This window comes from Erithacus rubecula (assembly GCF_903797595.1).
Source record: "Erithacus rubecula genome assembly, contig: SUPER_W_unloc_3, whole genome shotgun sequence".
In the NCBI taxonomy this organism is placed as follows: domain Eukaryota; kingdom Metazoa; phylum Chordata; class Aves; order Passeriformes; family Muscicapidae; genus Erithacus; species Erithacus rubecula.
Genome location: NW_027636312.1, coordinates 20,560 through 38,387, shown reverse-complemented (window position 1 = coordinate 38,387; position 17,828 = coordinate 20,560). Strand labels below are relative to the sequence as shown.

At 36.9% G+C, this 17,828-nt stretch overlaps 1 protein-coding gene across 5 annotated transcripts in view; it reads left to right on the top strand.

The window, feature by feature from the left end:
• Window positions 1-17,540, top strand: part of LOC306814091 (protein ARK2N-like) — a 65,207-nt gene extending 47,667 nt beyond the window's left edge. For 3 of the 5 annotated variants that reach the window (XM_079329811.1, XM_079329812.1, XM_079329809.1), the window contains 3 exons: window positions 7,586-7,768; window positions 10,912-11,032; window positions 14,785-17,540. In XM_079329811.1, the coding sequence (XP_079185937.1) occupies window positions 7,586-7,768; window positions 10,912-11,032; window positions 14,785-14,974 (494 nt within the window). In that variant the 3' untranslated portion in view covers window positions 14,975-17,540. Of the gene's footprint in view, window positions 1-5,455; window positions 5,573-7,585; window positions 7,769-10,911; window positions 11,033-14,784 lie in introns of all 5 variants that reach the window. The other 2 variants (XM_079329813.1, XM_079329810.1) reach the window with 2 other exon arrangements.
• The last annotated feature ends 288 nt before the right edge of the window (window positions 17,541-17,828 follow it).

Sequence of the window (17,828 nt, the reverse complement as noted above, 5' to 3'; positions counted from 1 at the left end):
TAATTTTAATAATAATGTTTAAAATAATCTTTTGAGTGTGTTAAGAAATTAAATTCTAGCCCTATTGGCATTAGTAGAAGTTTTCTATTGTTTTAATGGGGCTAGCATTTCATCTCATTAGAAATTACTTATTCTGTAGTTTTTGGTCAGATCCTTCAGATGAATTTCAAGGGAGTCTTTGCCTGATAAGGGTGTGTAAATCAGACCAGTTGAGTAGATGATTCTAAAATAATTGGAGTCTGCACTGTGACCAATGCAGTTACATTTGGAAGCAGTAGAACAAATGCACTGTGTAATTTGTACTGTAAAACCTAAAATATTTGGGCTGATTGATAGAGATGGACAGTACCTTGAAAACATGAAGCTAGAAACCAGTCTTTCTCACAAATTTGTTAGTCTCAGTGTTAGATCACTAAAATGAAGGCTTGTGGAAAATAGGCTTATTAAGTTAGAAGCAATTTCAAGCACTCTTACATCTCACAGACTGATGGGAACAATGGATTAGTCTGGAACATCAAAAGCTTTGCATCGAAGTTGTATCAGTCCTTCTATGGGAAAGTGCAGTTTGTATTTGCAAAAATGCGATGTTTTCTGGAGGGGTGTGTATGGGGTGTGTGTTTGCTGCCTTTTCCTAATGTAAGTTTTATTTACACAGGGTTTTATTTTTTTTAAAAATATCATGGCTATGTAAGAGTGTTGTGTGTGATGGTTTCCAAAAGCCTCTTGATAGACTTTTGCAGGTAAAATTGGGGAAGAGATCTGAAGAGATCTGTCTAATATATCTGTTTCCATAATTAATCATTAGATGGCATCAGGATAAAGAAATCCTGTTGTTGCCTTTAGGAGCTGGAACAGAGATCACACAGAGTTAGGGGGAATAAAATGGGTATTTATTGAAAGGCCTGCAAAGGCCACACCCTGGCAGTGCAGTGCCACAGCGTGGCCCCTGCCCTGCCTGAGTGGCTCCAAGATGGAAGTAAAAGAGGGCTTGGTCACATGATTTCACATTTTTATAGACTTCAGTCCATTTGCATACAGGAGTCAACCATCCAATTAATAGTCACAAATTGTAAGGTGTCCTCCTCCTCTTCTCCTGGCTGGCCTGCCCTCCTTTCCTCATGTTGTTTATGCTAAGGGCTTGGAGTCTGAAGAAACTGTCCTTGAATCCATAGCTGGAATCAGACTATTGTCTTTATCACCCTAAGCATAACGGAAAAGCATACCCAAGCAGAACAGAAAACTCAGAACTTAAGGCATCACTGTAATGAGAAATAGACGCTGCTTCCCAATAATTTCAATGTAGATCCATATTCCATGTGCTTTTGCTTAACACACAATTAAAAAGACTTTATTATATCTTTATGTGTAATTTTATAAAACAAATCCATGATATTTTCTATCTAGTCATCAAAAAGCCTGAAAGAATGAATGTTGATCAACAAGACTTGAATTTTTGCGATCTCTTTTGATGTGATATATTAAAAATGATCCAGTCTGCGAACAGATACTCATTTAATAATGTTGTTTTGATTTTATTATTTTAATAAGGTTTAAAAAAAAACAAGCACAAAACCTTTACTGTGTAAATTTCAGGAAAATGAGGGGCAAGTGGGTTCACCAATAAAGTTCACTTAATGATTTTGGAGGGCATGCTATTACACTATTTTTTAAAATGTATTTGCAATGTATTCTTTGCCTAACTGTAAATTTTGGAATGTAACTACTGTAACCTCAAATAAATAAATAAACATTGTAATGAAGTGCTTCATGTTGCTAAACAACATTAAAAAAAAAAGCACAGATCCTGCCCCTCATTCCCTCATGGGAATTATTTTAGGGTTCATCTAGTTTATGCCATTTAAACTGTATTCTTTATGAAACATCAGCTCTAGGTCATGTTTTAAATAATAACAGGGTTGTATTGCTTATCTAACCAAAAAGGCTGTTAGCCTGTAGTCTTTTATATGAAGGCTTTCTGTTTGGATCAAAGTTATTGATGTGTCTTCTGTAAAAATATTTTGGCAAGTCATTTAAGATGAATCTTCTAGGTTTTGATACACAAAATATTTTGCTTACTGTAATGACCATCTGATCTTAAAATTTATGTCTTAGACTTCATTACATGTTTCGTGTAATCTTGAAGTAAATTGAGTTATCTCTTAAATGTAACTGTCAAGTGAATTGAGGGCATTCTTAACTCCTATTATTTTAAAATGTTTTAGTATTTCCTTTTGTTATATTAAAATGCATCCAATTTAGTTTGAGAGGTTGAGACAAAGCAGTACCTATAATCACAGTAAAGATGTAGAGGTGAGGCTGGAAGAAGCTGTGTTTCCTTGGGGTTTCAATTACTTAGGTGCCTCTGTGTGTCACCTTTTTAGCTTTTGCGCATTTCATGAAAGCATTCCTAAACACTATTTTTAAACTCCTCAGTAATTTGAGGGGAGTATTGTTTTCACCAAAGCTGAGCTCTTCTGCTCGCTAGCCTTGCGCAAGCTGCGAATCTCTGCTTACCTGTTTCCCCCATAGGCAAAAGAAGGTTAATAAGCACCTCAGAGCTCTTTGAGATCCTCTAATGGAAAGCTTTATGTGAGTCAAGTGCTGAAATTATTATTGCTAATATTATTGTACCTGTTATGTGTTTTAAAGCTTAGTGTGATATTTATGGCTAAATAAGGCTCCATATCTTCTTCATTGTAAACACACTGATGACTCCAGAGAGCAATTCAGACCACCAAAATCAGACTTTTAATTTTTAAATTATTTTAATTGGAATAGTCTTCTGGTGATATCAGTCTTTTTCCTCTACTTGTAGAGAAAACATAGCAAAGTTTGAATCCTGTCCCTAAAGCTGAAATCAATCTTGCTGAACTTCAGAGATGTAAAATTTAGGTGCCTTGGCTAAGGTGTCTGCCTAAGGTCTATGTGTTTATTGGGGAAGGAGGGGAGATGCTGATGCTCTAGGCTGCAGTTTCTAGACTGGGATTGCCTTACTCTGAACAACTTGTCTCTGGCTATGGTGGTAGGGAGTTTAGGTGATGATGAGCTTGGCAGAACTTGCCTAAATTTAAGAAAGCTAAAGTAATGATTTAGGGTCAGTCTCATGGAATGGTTTGGATTCAAAGGGACCGTAAAGACCATGTAGTGCCGACCCCTCTGCCATGGGCAGGGACACCTTCCACTAGAACAGGTTGTTCAAAGCTCCATCCAACCTGGCCTTGAACACTGCCTGGGATGGGGAATCCACAGCTTCCCTGGGCAACCTGTTCCAGTGCCTCACCATCCTCAAAGTCAATTCCTGTCCAATATCTAATGTAACCCTTCCCTCTGTCATTTTGAAGCCATTCCCTCTTTTCCTATCCCTCCACGCCCTTGTCCTAAGTCCCTCTCCAGCTCTCTTGTAGTCCCTTTAGGTACTGGAAGGTGCTCCAAGGTCTCCCTGGAGCCTTCTCTTCTCCAGGCTGAACAACCCCAACTCTCAGCCTGTCTACATAGATGTAAAAGTCTAAATTCCCCATTCAAGTTCTACTAGCTAATATATGTTTGTTTCCCATGCATTGATACACAGCTGTTGCAGTGCAACACTATGGGACTTCTTATAGAATCACTGCTTTTTACCTATAGCTGAGATTTTACTGTTGATTCTCCCTTTTTGCTTGTGCCGTCATTATAACAAAATGAAGGATAATAGGAGCATGGATCTTACAACACAGTTTGGACCATTGAATGTTGAGATGTGGCTCTATGAAAAACATGGGAGCAGATAGCAGATCAGAAATTGACTTTTTTATGCTGCAAATTAAAATGAAGGTTGATATGTGTAGACATGGATTTGTGTGTATGTAACTTCTGATTTAGTTGTCCTGAGTGGAGTTAGTTTTGATGTGTATATTAAGAGAGAATTGGACACTTGAAACATTGACCCCATGCTGACCTCTGCCTCTGAATTCTTTAAAATAAAAAGTACAGTATTTCCCTCCCCCTATTAACATTAAATGTCAACAGCTGGACTTTGCTGCTGGTATTTACTAACTTTCATCTTTGCCTTTTGCAAGCATTTATTGCTTTAAAAGTGAACTATATCTTATCACCAGGGATATGTACATCTTCCAGCTACCTTTGTTGCCTTTTTCCCAACCTGGAAATGAAACTAGAGATAATTTTAGTAAGGAGGTAATATAAGAGCAGATCTTTATTTGAAGGCCTTCAAGGGCAGTTATGGAAAGATGTCCACAAAAGCCCACCTCCACAGGGATGAGTACATATTTATAGGTCTTAGGAAATTAGCATAATCGATAAAAAACACCAATTAGGAGGACAAGTGGTGATGCAATTCTCCCCCAGATCAGGCCTCTTCTCTGGAGCCTCCCCCCTCAGCACTAGCTGTACTTTGTCCATGAAAATGAATCTCAGAGTTGTTCTCAACCTTGGTTCCCAGGAAGGAGCAAGATAGCATAGGGGTCTTGTACTCCCCAGGGTTTGGAGCTCTGGAATGCTTTGTCTTTCTGCTTAAGGAAAGACTATGGAAAAGTACTAGGAAAACTAGTCACTAATACAATAGGCTACAGAGCTACAAATATATGTGTGAAGAATATAGAAAACAGAAAAATAGGCAAAACTCAAGCTGGCATCACCTTGGCTTATCAAGATACACAATTTTTCTTAAATTTATTGTTTAAATTACTGATCAGGGAACATCCTAATTGTGCTTCATTAAGTTTTGATTCTGGCATGGTTTGTTTTGGTATGTTTTTCTATGTTTAAATCCCACTACAGTAAGTAATTGTGAGGAGTGGCTCTATTGCGAAGAAAAGATGGTGAAGTTCCGTTTTATTTGTAGTTAATCCTTTTACCTTTTCAACCAAAAAGCATTTTTTCACTTTAATTCCTAGCTGAAGGTAATTGTCCTTATTTCTTGGTACCACACATAAACTTTGCATCGCATCACCAAGTGGTGACATAGTTGGCTAGGGAAGTGTTATTTTCAAATTTAACTGCTCCTGTCCCATCCTTATAGCACTGAAAAGGAAACAGGCTTTTGGGAAGAGGCTTTTTTTTATATGTCTTTGCTACAATATTTATCTAGTTGTAGTTCTCTACAACTTATTGGTTTGCGTTTTTAAACACACATAGGCATGCATTGCTTATTTCTTCTTTTATACATGCTGAGAATCCAGGGATTTCTTGCAGCATTGTGGCTATTATATTTATCTTTGTTGGTCATTTACTGGTGATAGATATGGTTAAAACTGGTGTCAGGCCCTTTTGTTTTCAAATCTGATTCTGAAAGGCAAGGTTGAGAAAAAATTAGATCTCTGCTGTGATTGCTTTGTAAATCAGCAGCTTGTTTTTTTTCCAGATTGTTAAATTGGTGGCTCTTACACTCACAAATGTAATTACAGTATGTAAATTATATTGAAAATATTTTTGTCTGTTTGATGCATACTAAATTAAGCGAAGTTATACGGTGTTCTGTTTGGAAGTGTGGAAGATACAAGAGTGGAGCTACAGATAACAAGTTTATGCTTGTATTTCCTACTGATGAAGACTTTCACACAAGTTATTTCTATGGGTAGGTGATGAGAATATCACTCTGCATGTATATGCATTTATTATACATTTTTGCATGATTATACATGTAGGAGTGGTACAATTTTGACTTGAGACTATTGGTGCCTTTTGTCCCAATGCAATTTTCTTTGTGTAGACATGTCTATCTAAAAATCAAATTTCACTTGTGCTTTTGGAGATCTGAATAAGAAATGAGAGAAAGACCTGAAGGAACAGTACATAGCTCCTGAAAATTTAGATAACCTGAAAAAATGAACAGTCAATATTGTACTTGACCCTCGTATCTTCTCCACTCGACTGTTTATTTTTATAGCTCACGTTATATATATTCACGTCGAACTCTAATGATAATACTGAAAGACAACATGCCTTTCTATGATTCAGTCCAGTTGTAGCTTATGCATGTAATTTAATCATCAGCTGTCACAAATAATTAACTGACCATCAGCCAGCTTAATTTTGAACTGGGTCTTCCATTGTTTTGTAATTGTCTTTTAAAAAGACAAAGATTGCCTTTCAGTTAATTATCATTACTTCTTTTCCAGTCATAATCATCAGCTTTTCATGTTGCAAACAGTTTGATCTTTAATACATTGGCATTTAACTGCCCTTTTTTTTCTTTTGTCGGGTCTGTTTTAAGTTTCTAATATAACATAATTTTATGAAATTGTTGTTTTGGAGGCAGGTCTGATTGGAAATATTTTGTCAATGTTTTCATACCTTGTTGCAATACTGATCTTTAGTATGACTTAATCAATATGGCGACTCTTCAATGAAGTGTGTTGCTGATCACAAAATAGGCACTTCTGAAAATAGTGAGTTGAATTATGTTTCAGGCACCAAGTTACAAAAACCCCAAACTAAACAAAACCAAAACAACAACAACAACAACAACAACAAAACCAAAAAAACCCCGCCCTAAAAATCTCAGGAGAACCAGCTTTTAAGAGAATTAAATATGAAACTTTTTTCTATTCAGTCCTCGATTTTGTTGAAGTCTTGGCCCAAAGAGAGTTTTGATTCTCTCATTTGGGGAGTGGGAACTCCAACCACTTTCATCCACTATGAGTCAATAAGCTGAAGCTAGGATTAACCATTTGAGTTAAAGTACGCATCCTTTCAGAATTATTTTTCCATTCTCTCTTTTTCCACATTAATATTTGTCTTGAATTTGAGGTTTTTTTTTCCTGAGCCTCTTCTGTTTCTAGCATGCTTTCCAATTATAAGTGGTTTTCATTAATCACAAAGAATATAGTTGGTCCTAACAAAATAGACCAAAAATAGATTTTGTTATTCCTCAAGAACAGATTTCTGAATCATGTAAGCTGTTTTCTCTCTTTCTTTCCTTCTTCACTTTGGTGGCCAAAAATGCATATGGTAATCATATTGAATTAAAAGCATATTTATCACTGCACATGATAGTTCTGTTTCTTGTTATCCTCAATTTAAAAAAAGATAACACCAAAAAACATTGCCACTTTGAAAAATTTCCCTGCCCTTGACAGGTAAATGTTATGAAAGGAAAGTTGCCTGATGTTAAATTTATTGTCACTGGATCAGTTATATCAAAAAGTTAGTTTTATTCAATCAACCATAATGCAATGTAAGCTCTCACTTGACTTTAGCAAAATTCTCTAGATAGATATTTTGTCTTGCCAAATTTAATGTCCTGTATATTATTATTTTTTATTTTAAAGTGAAGTTTATGCTTATAAAATTGTAAATATAATATCAGATATGGAGATGTTGATGTGTTAATGTAAAAGATAATACTCAAGTGATAATTTCCTAAAGGTTTTTCTTAAATTTGTGTTTTCTGTGTATGCAAAGGTTAAATCTCAGACTATGTTCATTAACTGAAGTTTAATGATTCATATAATGTATCACTATGAACTATAATTATAAGCTTCATGTAGGAGATTGTATTAATCTTTAAATTATTGTACTTTGTACTTTTAGAGGGGGTTTTCACAGTATGCAGACTTCTAATCTGTGTTGCTTTTCTCTCCTGCAGATGGACCTCCAGTTATAGCTCACTATGATATATCAGACACAAACTCAGACCCAGAAGTGGTAAATGTGGACAATCTGTTGGCAGCTGCAGTGGTTCAAGAGCACAATAATTCTTTAGGAAATCAAGACTCAGGATCTACTTGGAGAACCAGAGGGCTGCTAGATGAACTGAGTGCTGATACAGGTTTGGTTAAATTATCTTCCTCTGACATTTGTTCCAACATCTCGATAGGTGTCTTTGTGCTGACCTTAGTGTTGCCATGTTCTCCTCATGTGGCTTCACCTTTTCCTTTTCTCTGACTCGGGCGAGAATTGATGTTTGTAGGTTCATTTGTTCTCAAGTTCTATCAATTGAAAAGTTTTTATAGAGTTCTGTAGCGCTGAAAGGTTGATCCCATCTGGGCTCTGCATTGGGGAACTGCTGGCCATGTAGTCCCTGCCAGAACCAAATGGGTGGTGCCGGCCACTGTAGTGTCAGCGCCATTTAGCGCTTGTCTTCATGCTGGATGCTGAAAAGGAGAAGCTATTGTCACTGCCCCTTCTCTTCTGTCCACAGCATGGCTGGTTAAAAGTAGCTAAGCAAGTAAAGTTCATTGTAAGCCATGCTGTGCCACCCCAGCTGTGCCGTCGCTCCCAGCACTGGGAGGGCACCGTCACCTACCCACCCCACTGAGGACGAAAGAGAGCTTTCCATGTTTTTTTCTTTCTTAGATATTTTATCACAGATGCATTCTCAACTTCTCTAATTGGGCCATCCAATATGTCCATCATCAATGCCTTCAGGGATTGGATCTGCTGGACATAGTAGAAGTTTTGAGGAGTTTCTCTCTGAAGTAGCTTCTGTGGCTTCCTCTGCCCCTACTAAAAGCTAGATTATGTTAAACACAGCATGCTTTTGGCAGCAAAAATTGTATGGCCAGAAATGGAAAGGGGGGAGGCCCATTGTTTAGCTCGCTCCAGCTAAAGGACCTATAAACCCCACACACTGCTGTTCTTCCCCCATTTCCTACCCCTCCAGGAGGTTTTTGCAGAACAAGGGGCTGAGGAAATACATCGGTGACGCTCCCAGGGGTTGCTGCCAAAGTGATAGCTCTGTGATGCAGCTGAGACCAGTAGAGCCAGAGCTGCCCAGCTTTTGGTTCACCATGGGACTGGTTCTTCCCCCCCTTGAGGGTGATCAAGTGACCTGGAGATACGGCACTGATTTCAACTGAGCCCAGCCAAGCCAAGAGGGAGTCCAGCTGAGCTGAAAAGGAGCCCAGTGAGGTGGTAGGAAGAAGCAGTGAGGTGGCATAACCAACCACCCCCCCCCCACACACACACACCCCCAGTATGGCAGACCAGTGGTAGTGGCAGTGCAGGAACCTGGTATCAAACTGAACTCAGCAGGGAAAGACACTCACTGCCACTGCTGCAGAGACAGAGCAGGAAAACCTCCACTGCTGGTTTGGAGCTGCTCCAGGCAGTGCCAGCACTCCCTATCCCCCATTGGAATTGCTCTGGAAGCCCCCACCATCTTTTCTTTGTTTTGGGGGGCCACATGATACTGTTGCCTTTTTCCCAACCTGGAAATGAAACTAGAGATAATTTTAGTAAGGAGGTAATATAAGAGCAGATCTTTATTTGAAGGCCTTCAAGGGCAGTTATGGAAAGATGTCCACAAATGCCCACCTCCACAGGGATGAGTACATATTTATAGGTCTTAGGAAATTAGCATAATCGATAAAAAACACCAATTAGGAGGACAAGTGGTGATGCAATTCTCCCCCCAGGTCAAGCCCCTTCTCTGGAGTCCCCCCCCTCAGCACTAGTTGTACTTTGTCCATGAAAATGAATCTCAGAGTTGTTCTCAACCTTGGTTCCCAGGAAGGAGCAAGATAGCATAGGGGTCTTGTACTCCCCAGGGTTTGGAGCTCTGGAATGCTTTGTCTTTCTGCTTAAGGAAAGACTGTGGAAAAGTACTAGGAAAACTAGTCACTAATACAATAGGCTACAGAGCTACAAATATATGTGCAAAGAATACAGAGAACAGAGAAAAGGCAAACCCCAAAACGGCATCAACACCTTGCTTTTGTTGGTTTAACAGCTCTCTTTTGTACAATTTGCTTTTTTGTTGTTATGTTTATAGCTATTTTATTTTAGTAAAATTTTTACTCTAACCTTTTTTAACCTCTTGTAGTTTCATTTTTGGTTTTTTTTCTTCCCTCCACTGTCATGAGGGAGGGAAGGGGCTCATTCACTCTTAAACTTTTTCTCGCTGTAAAACCCTTACATCCTCTCATCTTTGAAGAGATGTCTACTCAAACTAGATCTAGATAATATATTCATCTCCTCTCAAATTTCCTGCTTGACTACTGATTCTTCCCTTGTGTAATACAGATGAGTGAGTGATTCCCAAGGAGTAGGTACTGTCATCTGCTTCAGGGCTGCCCAGCATCCCCCAGGTTACTGCTAAAGAGACAGTAGAAGTAATTCTCTCTTTTTGTTACCTAAAAAAAAAAAATAAAAAATAGAAGTTATCTTTTTCAATTGAAATCTTATTTTTAATTTATTTTTAAAATAATTTATTTACTGTAAAATAAATAATTTGTTCTGGTTTGTGTTTTCCATGCAAGTATTATTTAATATGTCCCAACACAGCTTCACTAATTTGGGTTAAGAACCTTCCTAGTATTAATGAGGACAGACTGAGGAACTGGATATCATTGAGGAACTGTAATAAAAAAACCACTGTTGTATATGGGACTTGAGAAAAACAGAGGGGTTTTTTTACAAGTCTTTGTAATAATGTTAGAGCAGATGTGTGAAGCAGCACATCCAGAAACTGATGGGTTTATTGTTTATTTCATTGACTGGCTTCCCCTATTAAAATTAAAATTTTCCTCAGTGTGTGATATTTATGTCCAACCTATAAGCTTTGTCACCGTATCATTGAGTTTGATTTCTTTCCATTAGATGGTCTTGTTTCTTTATTTCAAAGGGGTTTAGGTACAGTCTAACTCAACATTGTCATAAAATATCAGCTGAAAATCCTAATTACATTGAATGTTCTTGATGCAGCAATTTGACTTGGTTCACATTTGTGTGATAACACCATCACTGGAGCTATTGAAACTGGATAAATCCAGTAGTCATCCTGTATCAGGTGATAAACAGAAAGTTGGGTAACTTAACCTAAAAAAAATTTCCATTTGCAGTGTTTCAGTTTTGTTTGTTTTTGTTTTTGTTTTGTTTTTTTGTTCACTTGGGAAATTCCTTTTTCAGCTGATTTCTGAGTTATGTAAGTTGTTAAACATTTGGCTGTATTTGCATTTTCTCTATCTATAGGTCATTTGGATCCAGGCTTCCTGGCAGGTGACAAAATAAGTAATGCCCAGATCAATGAAGAAATTAATATTGCCTCTTCTGATAGTGAAGTAGAGATTGTTGGAGTTCAGGAACATGCCAGGTATGAATTCCTTTTTCTTGTTCTAATATTTATTTCATTTTATCAGAATATCTGCATTGCCAAAAATAATAAAGAAAAATAAATGCTGACTTTCACTGCTGTACTTAGCCATCCATGTCTGATGCCCTAAGTGTAGCAAATGTTGTACCTTTTTTTTCTATTCCACTGGTCATGATGGTATCAGAATGTATTTTTCTTTGGAACATTACCAACTTGATAAGTATTCCTAAGCTTATGATTCGATATCAAACACTAACAGGCTAAAGATATGTAGTATAAAGTACCAAATATTGAGATACCAAATGTATAGACGTCAGGAATTCAGATTTTAAAGGCATAGTGTTAATATGCAGATAATGAAACTAAAATATTTATATAGGTTCTTGTTTCCTTTCAAAATAATAGCTTTAAGCGTTTAATCAGCTTCCACGTTAATTAACCAGTAGTTGCAAAAATGCTATTAACTTTTCAATAGGTTATATCTTAAGATAACCCCTTTACATTGAAAATCATATATTTATGAATCTTGGTTTTATTTCAAGATACAAGAGAGTTTGTGTAGGAGAATAGGTTGTAAGAATAGTGCACAAGGCAATCTTTCCCAATAAATTGCATCTGTACTGATTACCAAGGAGTAGAAACAGCCTTGCCTGCCCAATGAGGTTGGGTGTTATAGAAGAGTGGGATAGCTGGCCACAAGTTGCAGTTGGAGACCTAGAGGTTGCTGCAGTTTAGGATGGAGTCTGCGGGCTGTGCTGTGAGGAGGTAAGGGACGTGGTCATGCAAGGGATAGATAAGGTAAGGAGATGCTGTGTGAGGGACAAATAATTAGGTGACTGGGTAAGGGACAGCTTGGGGTTTAGTCTGTCATGAAGAAGGAAACTTGCAGAGAGGAGAGAAGGAGTCAGTGCTGTGTGGAGCTGCCTATGAGGAAAGGAGTCAGAGTTGCCTGAAACAAGTCCCCTGAAAGAAGGCATTAAAAGTTTTTAATAAAGGACTGGTGTTGGTGCCAGTCATGTCTGTCTTGACATAACTACTTAAGTTTAAATCCCCAAAGTATGGGAGGGTAAGGAAACCAGAGGTTTCTCTCAAGCTCAGCTAGAAAGTTGTCCAGCTATGCTTCAGGTGTTGTTCTTACTAGGTTTTTGGGTTTTTTTTGTTACTCTTCTTTTGTCTATGATCTTTCCTTAGCTTAAGATATTAAGAAGCAGTTGAACAAGACTCGCATTTGCATATAGTATGGAGTGTTAATTTGGTGGAATAAAAGCTAATTGAAGCAGTATACAGACAAGCTCCCTCTAAAACTTGTCTGCTGCCTGGTGGATGTGGTGGATGCTTGGAGTCGGAAAAAGGTGTGAGGGACAAAGCAGAGCTGTTCCTTGTTGGCCTTTCACCACATCTTTCTTGGTAAAAGGAAGAAGGAAGGTGTGTAGGACCCAGTTTCCCAGCCAGGAAACTGTACAGATAGTGTGGGCACTGTCCAGTGCTGTTGAATATGAAAAAAGGAAATTTTAAGTTGCCGAAGGAAGAAGTTTAGCCTTTACTTCTAGAATAATGAAAGTCCTTGCATGGCTAATTCTTTTGTAAGATACTAATTCCTTAGGAAGCAGCTCTGCTATTTATCCAGCAGACCCAGGGCTTGGAGGAACTTTGTGCCAATAATAAGCAGTGTGGACTTGTCCTCTAGTACTAGTTTGTGTAAATCTGTCTAGCACTATATATGCACATCCCTTCTGTTTGAGGTCCCCTATTCAAAAACTTTCCATGCTGCTTGCCTCAATATTTTCTGTGTACAAGAATGGAAATGTGACGTAAATGCAGCATTGCCATTTAAAATCAGTTTTAGTAGATATGGACTGAAATAATTTCAGCAAAGCCAGACTTAAAGCACACTTGTGCTTTTTGTTGTTCATGTAACTATCTATCATCTCCTACACACTAATTTTTACTAACTCTGTTGAATACTCACGTGTTTCAGTTGTTCAAATCCTGTTTAGAATTGTATTTCTCTTGCAGGTCTAGGCTTGTGGTTATGAAGTGTTGATGGGATTCCTTCAGGGTTGTCTTTTGGAAAAGGTTTAGGTTTTTGATCAGTATTTTTATATGCTTAGATAGTATGCTGTTTGGATTCTGTTCTCTTGCTCACACTGTTTTTTATCATGCTCCATATTCCATGTCATTATTGAACTGGTGTGAGTTGTGACATCCTAGAGTTTATCCATCACTTGTAGTTTTTCAGATTATTAATGTATTGGTGGGGTTTTTCATCATTAGGCTATTACTTGGCATCTACTTAACACCAAGACTATTTTTTTAGTTTGTTTAATTTTTAGTTATGCTTAAAAATATTTCTTCTTAAAAGAAAGAAATTAGATATGTTTCTTAGAGTTCCAGTCTCTTATTGCTAATTCTTTGTAGATGCATACTTTATGTATTTTTAAGAATGAAGTAATGAAAAAGTCATTCTAAACATCAAAACATCACATCCAAAACTAAATAGTGTATCTGAGAAGGCAATGAGATATTTATATTCAAAGAAGTTACAGCTTAAAGAATGAGATTTTTCTTCCTATTTTATGAAAATCTAATGAGAACTAAGAGAGATTAGCATAACCTAAGTAGTTCTGGAGAAAATAAATGGCATCACCTCAAATTAAAATAAATTTCAAAAATAAATAAAATGTAAATGTCAGGGATATTTGGGCAGCACATAAAATTTAGGTTCCTGAAATACAGTACATGGACATTCAAAAGGAAAGGAAAAAGCTTATTCCAGCAGCCAAAATGCCTCCTATTTATGTGTGTAGCCACCATCAGTGCTTATAAGAGGCAAACCAATTTTTGTAGTACTAGGTATCAAGTTTTCCTAGTGTTTAAGTCTTACACATGGAAATTATCTTAAAGACTCCAGTAAATTCTTGTCATCACTTCATCATATAACAAAATTGATCTTTTATTTTGTTGGGGTTTTTTTACTAATTATTATTAGCTTGTAATTCAATCATAACAGATCTACTATGAATGTAATAGGTAAAAATGCTGTGCAAGTAAGTAGATACGTACCTCAGTTCAGCAAGGCACTTGAGTGTGTGTTTAAATACGTTATTTAGTCTCATTGACTATAATCAGTGAAAAATTCATTGTTTTGCTGAAGTCAGGCTGTCCTGACATTTCTCAGCATTATTGTAAGGTTAAGATGACCAAAAGAAATATCAAATGTAATGGCAGTAATAATGTAATTGACAAGCTTTCTTTTTTAATTATTGTAATGAAAGTATCATTACCTCCTTATTTTAACATGGGTTTGATTTCATATAGAAAGATAGCTTTTCTTTGTCTCATCTGTCCTCACTTAAATTTTTTCTCTTTTAAGTCCGGCGGGGTAAAAGTGCTAGCAGGAAACTATGCTTCTCAATAATGTGCGGTATTACATATGATGGGGCAGACTTCAAGATCCTTGGGATCCATGCACAGATTTTTGTAAGGAATATCACTTTATACCCACTGGCAAAACTCAGGTATTAAAAATAATTTAATCACTGCCGCCGCCACCACGAAGTTTAAATTTAGTCTCAGCTTTGTTTACTGGGTATTTAAGATGTCATGAACTCTAAAAACAGAAAATCCATGAGGACATTTTAGAGAGGGGCATGTTAATAAGATGCCTAAGTGATAAAACACTGCAGCTAAGAATCTTCCTCCTGAATTCAATAGTAGCTTTAATCCTTTGTGATTTTTTTGCCTTGCTACAGGTATGTGCATCCCAGGGGAGGTGTGATTCAGAGTGTGTCTTCTTGGAAGCATGGCTCAGGCTCACAATACATTAACACTCAGCAAACACAATCATGGACAGCAGTGACTCCCCAGCAGAACTGGTCTTCACCCCCAGAAGTAGTAGACCTCACTTTGGATGAGGATACAAGACGCAAATATCTACTGTAATGTGGCGTCCCTTTGTTTCTGTCCCCACCCCTTCTCCCCTTTGTGGCACAGAAGTTAATTGTTAAAGCTTCAGCAGTTCCCTTCTTGGCATTACAAAATTCAAACTCATGATTTTTTTCATTTCCATAAGAATGTAGTATGATTTCAATATAATTTAAAATGATTTTACCTTCTCAAAGAAGGATTCCTCCCAGAATTAAAACAGAATAGCACCACATTTAAAACACATCTACAGTTATGTGTGCGTGTTAATCTGAAGAAATAATTGTATGCAGACTTATGTCCACCCGCCCTTTCCCATGTCCAACTTCAGAACATTTTTAATTTATCTGTATATTCAGTTTGTTAGTACAAGTTAGTGTTTTTCTGTGTGAGCGTCAGTGATTTTGAGAAATGCTGTCCCCTCACTGATTTCAGTGGAACTGGGGGTATTTAATACTTCTGAAAATTGGGCCAAGAGTATTTTTACCCAGGTTGATTTGGTTATTTTACCAGCAGGAGGGACCGTCTTTAATGCAAACGGCCCATAACATATGCACTGAACAGCTTTTATTTTAAGCATTTTTATTTTCAATATAACTTATAGTTTACACTCTTCAGTTCTGAGTATTCTGACTACTGTGTTTCACTGATCATTTCCCATGGCTTGTTATGGTTTAAAATAGTAATAGTAGTGACTTAGCAGATTATTATGGCAAAAGCACAGGAAAAAGAAAAGTAATAAAAAGGCCAAACATCCCTTTTTTTTTTTTTAAATAGAGATGATTTTTTTTTGCCTAAATCTGAGTCTTGCCTGGAGTAGGAGAGAAACAAAACATTTTGCTTGCAGTCCTTATTTCTACTGTTGCTTATTTGCTTTATTCACCATCTCAAAAAAACCCAACCCCAAACAAATTCCAAAACCCCAATCTGGCAAAGCCCTTTAGCATCTGTGTAGCATTCAGCAGGGACAGTTTGCTGAAACTAAATGAACCATTCAAGTGCTTAAAACTCTGTCCTAAAAGGTGTTGCAGGATCAGAACTTAAGGTTGTGATTTTTTAAAATTATTATTTTTTTTTAATTGATCTGTACTATTTTCCTGGATTTAGGTCATGTCTCTTATACTGGTTTTGGAATTGTTCTTTCAGGTATGATTCAGGAAAGAGTTTCTACCAGAATATTTACTGAAATCAGCAGAATTACTTACTTTAGCAGGCTATAGTTTCTGTAGTGTATACAGAAATTCCTGCCACTCATCTGCCATTTTGAGACTTTCTCAAGGCAAAAACCAAAGATTAGACTTTACAGTATTATATTCACTTTAAACGTCTATTGTGCAATCAAAACATTCCTTTGTATTCCAGATGTTTCTAGTGGGAATTTTGTATAGCTGTATCATCAGATTTTCTGCCATTTGAGGCTGAACAGGTGGTAATGAGGACTTGAGAAGTTCTATTTTCTTTTTGTGTTGACTGGTTTCTAAATTTTATTTGGCTTCCAATAATTTTATCTGCAGGCAAAAAAACAGAACAGTTCAGACTGCACCTTAAAGAACAATTAGGTAAGGGATTGATATTCCAACTTCAAGCTTTCTAAAACATTGAATAAAAGTATATTGCATGGCCAGGAAAATGTATGTGGTGCTTCTATTGACAGATTTCTTTCTCTGTGGAAGGGAAAGAGGGAGGCAGGGGAGTGTGGATGGAGCCCATTCACACTGCAGCAGGGAAAAGCCCCATGCTGTTTGAGCACTATAATCAGTAGTGGCTGTAGATCTTTTCTCCTTGTATTTTAATCATGCAACTCAGCCATTGTTTTAGTGGGCTAGCACACATTTTGTAACAGTAAATTTGAAGCAGTGACATACTGTGGCTGCTTTTTCCTGTTTCACAAAGTCTTTTGAACATCAGTTGTGAAGAAAGTTGCAGAGACCCATTTGTAGTCCTACGAAAAATGCAAACTAGCTCTCTTGTTTTTTAGTTTGTATATGATGTGACTATATAAAAACAACTGTGTCCTAACCAAGGTTACTCCAATTGTCCACTGTGTTTGTTTAAACAACTAATGTATTGTAGTCTGAGACAGGTTTTCTTTTCTTTAAAACACTACATATTTTTTCTTAACAAATTTGAAAGGCTGATGAATAATCTGAAAACTGCAATCACTGGATAGCTAGGAAGTGGTTTGGTTTTAATTTTATTTTTTTAATAAGAGCAAAAGGTGCCTGTGTGATTTTTCTCTTATCAGCAGGAAAGAGAAATGATTGCATGGCTAAGACCCAATGCACTTGGGCCTAATCCAGAGCCCATTGGAGTTGATGCGGGGCTTTCCGTGAATTTTAGTATGCATTGGCTCAAGCCCTTCAGGGTTTAGCACTTCCTGAATTCCTGGAGTGTGAACTTGGAATCTTCTATAGTGAAAACAAATCATTGCTTAGAATATAAATGTTTAAAAACATGCAACTCTAGTTAAAAATTGTAGCTTCTTCTTGACAGTCATTTAGTTCTCATTTTCCATCTAGTATTTAATGGTCTTTGAAGAAAAAATAATAATAAAACAGAGTGGTTTATATATAAATATATATAAATATATATAAATATATATAAATATATATATTTTGGTGCAAGATAAGACCTTCTGTTTTTTGAAACAAGTCTGTAGCAAAAAGGTTAAACTATTTTAAGACAAAATAAAATGGTATACTATTTAAATAATATAAATTTGTTTGGGATTTCTTTCCACTTTCATCAACCTGCTTTTTCACATCTCCAAACTAAAGCCCTAAGATCTGGGTTACAGCTGTCCAAATTCAGCACTGTTGCCCACTGTAATGAATTTAATTTTGTGCATTCAGAATTTTAAAGTGATTTCCTG